Consider the following 9,111-nt stretch of genomic DNA (forward strand, 5'->3'; position numbering starts at 1 on the left):
TTTGGATAGATTTGTTTGTCTGTCTGTTTGTGCTCAGCCTGCCATTGTGGACTTGACACAAGCATGCAGTATGGAAAGAACCTTAATTGATCAATATGATAGGTTAATAGTTTGATTCCGAGGAATAGGACAGTCAAAAGTAAACAAGTGCGAAGTCAATTTTGCTTCATTTTTATTATTATCTTTTTACTCAGTCCATTAAATTGGCCACCGGTAGTTTGAGGGAAGAAGTGTCTGACTGCCTCAGATTTTTCAAGATGGCTCTCATTCACATATAGTGAGGATAAGTAAATCATGATAACTGATAAGACAGGCGAATAGAGAGGTGAAAAATTCGATCCCAAGATTCTTATATGGTAAATAACCATCCACTTACCATCTTAGCTATCCCTACGGAGGATAATTTGATCACAGTAGCAGTGGCCCAAGTCTTTGATGTATAAAATGGAACAAGAATCAAGACTTACACATGGCACGTAAATCAACATGTAGTTCTTGATGGAAGGAAAAGCACTATCCATTTGCAAGTAAATCAAGTTCACTATCCTTTTTAATCTCTCAACAGGCAAATCAAAACATTAAAATTCAAATTCTGACATGAACACCACACATAAGCAAATCTTGCTATATAATAACGCGCGTTACATTGACCAGATTATAAATGATAACAATAAATTTTCTATAAGAAATAATGCAAAACAAACGACACCAGCGAGATTACTTTGTCCGAGCTATGGGCCATCTGCTGTCGAACTCACGACAGTTATGTCCAAGCTGCTTTCTTCATTTTCAGGGGAGATTTCCCGGACATCAGCTATTCTTCCATTGGATGACCGGAAACTGGCCCACTCTACATCACCAATTGAATGAATTTCAACTCCATCTTCTGCAAGCTGAACTGCAGTGCCGTCAGAAACTGGGACTGATCCTGAATCACTTAAGCAAGCTTTATCCACATCATCAGTGACAGAGCATGACTCTGATCTTTCATCACAGATTTGCTTTGGATTACTTTGAAATCTGATATTCATGAAGTGGAATGCATTTACACAAGCACTTTCAAAAATGAAAACAGGTACAAGTGAACCTGCATGATAGTACTATGTACGAAACAAAGACAATTATAAGAAATAATCTAAACGTTTTGTTCCTCAATATCAGGAAGTCAATGAAACATGCTAACCATCCAAAATGTCATGAAACTAAAGGTGGTGTCCCCTCAGGACAGTCTAGTGGCTAGCGCATGAGATGCTGCCACCATGAGGTCTGGGGTTCAAATCTCGGCATAGTCGAGGTAAATGTCTCCCTCATACGTCAGTCACTATTTCAAAGGCTAGTAGCCATATGTGATTTACGTCCTCCGTGTTGGCTCTTGGACGGGTTAGCCGGGGCGCTTAGGAAGAGCGTAGTCACCTTTGCCACCATGATACTAAAGGTGGCCCCACGGGGGTGCTAAGTTGGCTAGAGGGTGGTAGATTTGCTACAATGGAACAGAATCAAATCCCGACAGACACATGCCCTCACAGAATCAAAACTCTTCCCACCCACTAGTCATTTAGCGGTCGACTATATGCTGACCTCGTGATTTACATCCCTTCATATAACCCGAGGACGGACTGTGAGGAGGCGTTTGAGATAAGTGCAATCACTTTTTGCTACAATGAAACTAAAGGTAAAGCTAAACACATGAAAATCTAGCTTCAATGTTTAGTATAGAGCTAATAGTTATAAAATAGAAGCATGTCAGTTAAGAGTGGAACTTGGTTGACGTACACATTTTTGTATGGACTAATGCAAATGGTACCTAGAGGTTTGTGCAGGGTCAGAGCCTTTCCTCTGTCCAACACAGTTTAACTTGTGTAATTTAGACCTGTTATTCTGTCACACTTGTATTATAAAAGAGGATTCATATATCTGTTGGCCGTGGGCATAAGAAACCTTGCCACATAAGCACTTTTCTCCAGTTCAATCTTGTCTTGAGAATCTTTTGCTCGTCTTATTTCTGTTTTTCTTGCTTCTCTAGAGTAGTACTTCCACAAAGGCTTGGAAAGAGACAGGCCAGGAATGAATGAGAGTCATGTGATTATGCAGTGTTAAACTGAATGTACTGAAAGATATTTTCAACATCCTCTAGGAAAAATAAAAGGGTCTCTGGATGAATATTTAGTTGCATTTAAACTGTATATGTAGGTGAACTACAAGTTACCCATCTACATGTTACTTCAGCAACTAGCCTTATTATCTTAAAAATAATTTGCACTATAATCTCTATTTTTTTCCCCCATTCTGTGCTATCCAAGAACACAGATAAAGATAATAATCATTGGAATGTGTAGGTGACATGAAGAATGCACAGATGCCAAAGAAATTCAGTAGAAAAAAGTGCCATGGAGCAAACCTATCAACTTGTGATTGCAAAAGAGTCATAAGTGCAAGGAGATCCTCTTTTTCCTTTACAGCAGCAACTGCTTTTTCTGAAGCATCCTTTATCTTATCCTCGGCATTAGCTTCTATAACTTTAGCCCTTTCTTCAGCTCTGACCACTGCTGCTTCTAACATAACCGCTTGTTCTCTAGCTTTTGCAAGCTCTGAACGCCATAGGTTTCCCTCCTGTAGTGCAGAGTCCCTCTGTTTAAGTAACATTTCTTTCTCTTTGCTGAGCACCAACACCTTTTCCTCTAATTCACTTAACTGCAATTTTAATGTAACAACAAGAAAAAATTTCTCAACTAGACTCAGTAACAAGCAGAATTAGAAGCATGATACTAAGGGATGTACCGAACCCCCAATAAGTTACAGGTAGGCTCAACATGTAAAGTCACCAAATGGACCTGAACATATATCCATGTGCAAAGCCCATTCAAGATTGACTATATAACTAATGATAATTTGATTCCCACCTGATTTGCAATAGTACACATTTGCCAATTTTAAGTTCAGGAATAACCTATTCTTGTAGTATGTGAAAACCTTTACCTCTCATAGGTTTAATTTAACATGAATAAAAGTGGACACATTATTGAACAAAAGTTCAAGGGAAATTACTTATTTCAATCAAGAATAAGGTTTGCCATATATATATATATATATATAGATAAACTAAGCTTGCTCAAAATGTTATCACCAAAAGTGTTTACATTATGTCTCATATCATCTTTTGATTTTGATAAACATATTATAAAATTTTCAATTTTCTTTTCTACCTTCCTTTTTTTTTGTCGAAAATAAAAGATTAATTATTCTAATTATTTCCTCTGTATGAAGTAAGAACTAACCACCGTGTATGAAATGTTATAATCTACATCTGAAATGCTGAGCTGTGCTAAATTTGTGTTCATCTAAATTAATCCTTACATTAGCAACAACATTATTTTAGCAAGCTAATCATTGCAAAAAAAATGGGATCAAGATCTTTCATTGTAACCTTTTCATCCAAACATAATTGATCAGTTAGAACAAAATATGAAACATTTAAGGGTAACAAACATATTTGGATATTTTGGTTGGGTTTTTCATTTATTATATATATATATATATATATATATATATATACATACATATAATTTCAATGATATTAATCTCCCTCAATCAACACTAAGACCAGAAGTTGATATGCACCAAGCATATGTTAAAGAAAACTTTATAGACCAAATTAAGAAAATAGAAACTGTAGTTACCTTAAGTTGTGATATCTCAAGATTCTTCTCTGCATCCTTGGTTAAGCGTTGAATTTCCTCACATGCAATTCTTCTCGCCTCATCCATTGCACGAGCAGCAGAAGCAGCAGCTTCAGCAGCTTCAGCAGTCTCTGTCAGCTTATCTGCAATCTCTTTTATTGTGGAATCTCTAGCACGAATATTCTTAGCTAGCTGCTGTAATTCCTCATCTTTCACCCTTAAGGTTTCCTTTGTGATTCAGGAAGAATATAAGGGAAGTTGGAATTTGTCAAACACAAAAGATAAAGATAGGAAGGATTTTGAGTCTATCAAGAATCAAATACTCTGTTCATCACAGCACAGATAGAACTTTAAAAATGTAAATGGAGATTAGCAGCGGAATCTGTCATGAAGATAGGCATATATGTTTTGAGTCTCCAACCACCTTTCACAAATTAAGTACAATTTGTAAGCTCAAAACTATTTAATTCTACTAGTAATCATGGCTAGATACACCCTCTGCATAATCAAGGTGAAACCATAGTGAGAAACAGGCAGCATCTTTGACTCAAAAGCTAATAGATACTACCTAAAAGCTATTGGCTTCTTTTATACAACAGAAGTAGATCTACTTAAATGATGAGAGAAAAGGAGAAAGTAAAGTTTTGTCCTAGTGAAAATGATGATTGCCTCCCTTTTTTTCTCTCTAAGGTGATTGGATCTCTTAGATAAATTAAATTTACAGTATCCTATAGGCTACTACGGTAGCATAGATATTGATACTCTTTTGAGTAATAATATTATATGATGTTTTATGATATAATTATACGATTACGAACATTGATTATGCAATTGATTTTTCACTATTTATTATTTTATATAATTTTAAGTTATTTCATTGTTGTGGTGAATTTATTATAGAATAGTTTAGTTACTAGATCCTAAGTATTTGTAATTTTGACTTTGTCATATGGCATGTAACTTATATATCATGCATATGCAAATCATATATTGATATTTTGAAGGTGTGCTTTCACTTCTCCTCGGCAAGCGCCTGCACCTAGGCCCTAGAACCTCTCAAATTTTAGTGTAAGCTAGATCATTAAGGCATGCAGGAAAAAGAATAGTTGTAAGAAGTTCAACAAAGATGAACTTTTGCAATACTACAGATGTTAATTGTTTCATTTACTATACAGAAAGATGCATGAACTTAAGTTCATACAATTTTGGCTACACGTGCTCACTTATATAGGATCCTCGTTATGTGTCCTCAATGGACTCTTATATGCATAGGTTATTTTCAATGCAGTTGTAGTTTCAGGCATTGATCTTTTTCCCTCAAAGAAATGCTCTGAAGTATTTGATTATGAAAGATCAATTCTTTAGATAGCTACAATAATTTCATAACAGTAAGATCATTAAGGTAAGCTTCATTGGGATAACCATAATACCTTCATGACAGTAAGATCATCAAGGTAATCTTCATTGGGCTTATTAGTCACCAAGCCCAAAGCTGCTCTCATTGAGATTTTCATTGCTGCTTCAATTTCTTTTGATGCTTCCATTGCAGTTGAGTTAGCAGCAGCAACCACAGTAGCAACTGTACCAAACTTTGTGGATCCATTCCCAGTCAAGTTATTTACTGCATCTCGATGAGCTCGCAGCACCAGCTGGGTTGCACTGATGACAAAATCAACATCAGAAAATCAGATATATTCCAAAACAGTTTGATAGGTTTAAAAACACAGAAATTATAAGGAATCAATTCAGGACTCAAATAAACAAAGTAACTGAGGTTGTACTTGCTATTCTAAAATGTCAATTCAAACGGATCCAAGTTAGTCACAACAGCTATCTTGTGTAGTGTATGTTGTGGTAATGCAAAATTATGTTTGAGCTCCACAAGCTTACTGTAAAGTGGATACCCAAGCTTTTGCAGCACCAGGTGTCTCAGCACAAAGGAAATAGTCCTTCTTCTGAGGAGTTGCAATGTCTTAAAAGCTAATTAAGAAATCAAATCAGATGAAGACCCAAAAGCAATAATATAAGTGATGATAAGTTAAGGAAAATCAGAACAAGTATTTTGTATAAGATCAACTTAAAATTAAGGCATATGGATACAGAAACAGCAACCATCATACTTTGGCAACCCACTGCAGAGGAAAAGTAACAGGTCAAAAACCAAGAGATCAATAAGACAGCATGAATGCACAACATTCCATGAGATACTCTTACTGAAAATTTACAGGAGACATGGTGATTGTGCTGTTTGAATCAAAAACAATAGTGCCCCTGACAACTGCTTCATTTCTCCGAGTTCTATGCCAAGAAAGAGTAGCCTTTTCAGTACCCTAAAAGCATTGAATGGCTATAAAGTAGATTATTATACTGAAAGAAGACATGGTGTCCTACTTGTATTCCATCTTTCCAGTTGTTGGATCTAGCATAACCCATCGCTCATTCCATTTTCTTAACTGAGCAACAAAAAGGTAATTAATTCAACTTTAATCAGATGATTCAGAACTCTCTACTAAAATTAATGCATATTGAGAAGCCAGTGACAAAAAATTAATGAAACATGAAATGATAGGATATGATACACAATAAGCAGTATTCTGATGTTACTCACTTGGCTGGATTATGTAACTAAATATCAGAAATCAAGATTAGATGTATACAGACCATACATATTCATACCATACACTTGTTGTGCAATGTCCTTAGGCCACGTGTCCAAACCTATTTGTATGCATTATCATATTGGAGAACTGGTCCTACCTCCTAATAATGCTTGCTCCAGCTTGATGACTTCATTGATTTGAATACTATTAACAGTAGTCCTATATGGCGCTTAATGGAGGGATGACAATCAAGTGTCCATGCTTCAGCCGAACCCCTTAGGACATGCCAGGCTCACACTATCAATTTCTTTCCTCTTTCTCTTTCTGGACACTTTCTGGACACATGGCTATCATATGTCTACTAAAATGAAAGTATAACAACTGTACCCACAAATGTCAAACTCCACACTTCTAATTTTAACCACCCACTTTCTATGATTGCCCTTTTCACAGCGTTCCTTAAATCCAAGAACGAAATGCTTGGTAAGATGCAAGTGGGTGTCACATCCAAAGTTCAAAGCACATTCTTCTCAGGTTTTCACTCCCTTATGGTCATCAACATCAAAGTAATTGGTTGCTGTTGGTTTTAATCCTAGCCCAAAAGAGGCAGAGCAGAGAGCGGAATGAAATGGTTAGAGAGAGACAACAAAGCTACATATCATTTCCTCCCAGGCATGGTAAGGTCTTCCCTGATTCTGGCTGGACCAAAAATAGAACTCTTCGTATCCTTTGAGGGTCGATGGAATTGATGGCTAGGACAAACACAAGTTGATGGCAATGATGATGATGACAACGATGACGAAGAGGAAGAATGCTTGGTCCAACTCACTCAAAGTCATATATGTCCCCCATGGTTGGATTCATTTTGTGCAATTTTTTATGTTTGGTCCTTATCGATTGGATAAGAAAGACTTGTTAGTATTTGATGTAGCACAATGTGTGCCATCAAAAGTGAATTTTGAGTATTGTGTTATTTAAATGAGGCCTTGATAGAGGCTCATTAACAACCAGGCTTTGGATGCTTGAGAGATTTATGGTGAGAGATTGAAAAGAGGCTTGCTTAAGAGAGATAAACATCTCCACACACACACACACACACACACACACACACACACCCTCCTAAAATTGTGGTCTGGAGGGAAAGCTGAAACGCAAAATCAATGGGATATGATTCTACAAGAAAACTAAGATACTAAAGAATTTATAGTTTTGGTGATAAAATCAACAGCATGACTTTACAAGACCTTTAGCCCTCTATGATTATATTCGAATGATCAAGAATGAAAAAGAAATAAAACTTGATCATAAATTATTCAATAAACTAATTTCAAAGATCTAACTTTAAAAGGCATACGATTGATGAATGGAATTTCTAAGAGCAGAATGAGATTCAAAGCCACACCGTCTCGGATCGCTTAAGAAGCGGGCCCTGCAGCAAGCACCTCCCCGATCCTGACGTCAGCTGCCGTTTGATCCTCTCCAAGCTGCTTTCGGTGCCTTCTACCATCTGTTCCCCAAAACAAAGAGCCGTAAAAAGACATGACCTTGAGCGTGAGAAACATAACAGAAGAGGGAATGCGAAACCCCTAATTGGGTATCAAAAACACCATTACGTACCGTGGAACTCCCATTGGCAGCCATTAGCAAGGAAACCGGAGATTGGATCTGCCGCGTATGAAAAAATAGGTTTTAGTTAAGAAATTAATCAGGGAAGGAGAGGAGGGTGGGGGCTTGTAGTTGAGACTGTTGGGTGGGCTCGACGACCAGCGGTTGCCGCCGACATATACGCATATAACGCCTGTTATTTGAGGGCAGATTGCCGAAGCTCGGCAGAGCCGTTATATAGCAAGGGATTAAGTAGCAATTCGAAATAAAAAATTAAAAAAATATATAATAATCTCAATTAGCCTCGGTAACTTATCCCTCATTAACTATCCTACAGACCAGATTGATAATTTGAAATAGCTGTTATAAAAGAAGGTAATTAACTAAGATAAATATAATCCACTCGAATAATCTTTGTTTGATAGTCAGATGAACTTTTTTTTATATAATCACGTACTAATCAAAATTATCAAATCACATATATTCACTTTTCATTTTATTTCTATCAATCGATTAATAAAAAAATCAGTCAAATCGATTTTTTTATTTAAAAATCAGTCAAATCGATTTTTTATTTAAAAATCAGTCAATTGATATTTTTTATCAGTCAAATCGATTTGTCTCGGTAACGAAATTTTGAACAAATCAATCAACTGATTTTAAAAATAAATCAATTGAATTACTTTTTTATCAAAATTAATTTTGGATAAAATCGATTGATAGATCAAATTACCTTGGATTGATATGAATATCAATTTGATCGAATATATTAACAGCAGTGATTTTTAATACAAATTAAATTTTTTAAATATATTTATATTCAAAAAATCACTGCTCTCAATATATTAGGTCAAAATGCTATTTGAGGGCATGAATATAATTAGAAGAATTATATGAACACATAGGAGTTGGTTTCATGTCAATCTGAGGTCGTTTGGTCTATCAACCGATTTTGACCGTTTGAATAATTTAATTCTTGTTCAAAAAATTACTGCTCTTACTATATTGAGTCAAATTAATGTTTGAGAGCATGGATATAATCAGAAGAACTAGACGAATATATAGAAATTAAATTCATGTCAATCTGAGATCGTTTGGTCTATCAACCGATTTTGATTATTTAAATAATTTAATTTATGTTCAAAAAATTACTACTCTTGATATATTAGATCAAATTAATGTTTGAGAGCATGGATATAATCAGGAGAATTATAGTTGATTGCATATCA

General features: G+C 35.6%; 1 protein-coding gene across 1 annotated transcript; it reads right to left on the reverse strand.

The window, feature by feature from the left end:
- Window positions 1–495: 495 nt before the first annotated feature.
- Window positions 496–8,051, reverse strand: LOC121979869 (switch-associated protein 70-like). Its single transcript, XM_042531856.1, has 10 exons — window positions 7,895–8,051; window positions 7,680–7,784; window positions 6,069–6,130; window positions 5,892–5,975; window positions 5,778–5,809; window positions 5,568–5,649; window positions 5,108–5,336; window positions 3,678–3,905; window positions 2,399–2,691; window positions 496–1,020 (listed from the first exon to the last, which is right to left on the reverse strand). Exons 1-10 carry the CDS (start codon window positions 7,916–7,918, stop codon window positions 732–734), a joined length of 1,428 nt encoding a protein of 475 aa, XP_042387790.1. The 5' UTR covers window positions 7,919–8,051; the 3' UTR covers window positions 496–731.
- Between the last annotated feature and the right edge of the window lie 1,060 nt (window positions 8,052–9,111).

This window comes from Zingiber officinale, chromosome 1B (genome assembly GCF_018446385.1).
Source record: "Zingiber officinale cultivar Zhangliang chromosome 1B, Zo_v1.1, whole genome shotgun sequence".
NCBI lineage: Eukaryota > Viridiplantae > Streptophyta > Magnoliopsida > Zingiberales > Zingiberaceae > Zingiber > Zingiber officinale.

What these genes read in the sequence shown, in the direction of transcription:
- LOC121979869 (XM_042531856.1), bottom strand. Translation starts at nt 7,918, where the DNA reads ATGGCTGCCAATGGGAGTTCCACG. An exon ending in TTCTTAAGCGATCCGAGACG is followed by an intron (nt 6,131 to 7,679) that starts GTGTGGCTTTGA and finishes TTTGTTGCTCAG; the next exon opens with TTAAGAAAATGGAATGAGCG. An exon ending in ACTGGAAAGATGGAATACAA is followed by an intron (nt 5,976 to 6,068) that starts GTAGGACACCAT and finishes TTCTTGGCATAG; the next exon opens with AACTCGGAGAAATGAAGCAG.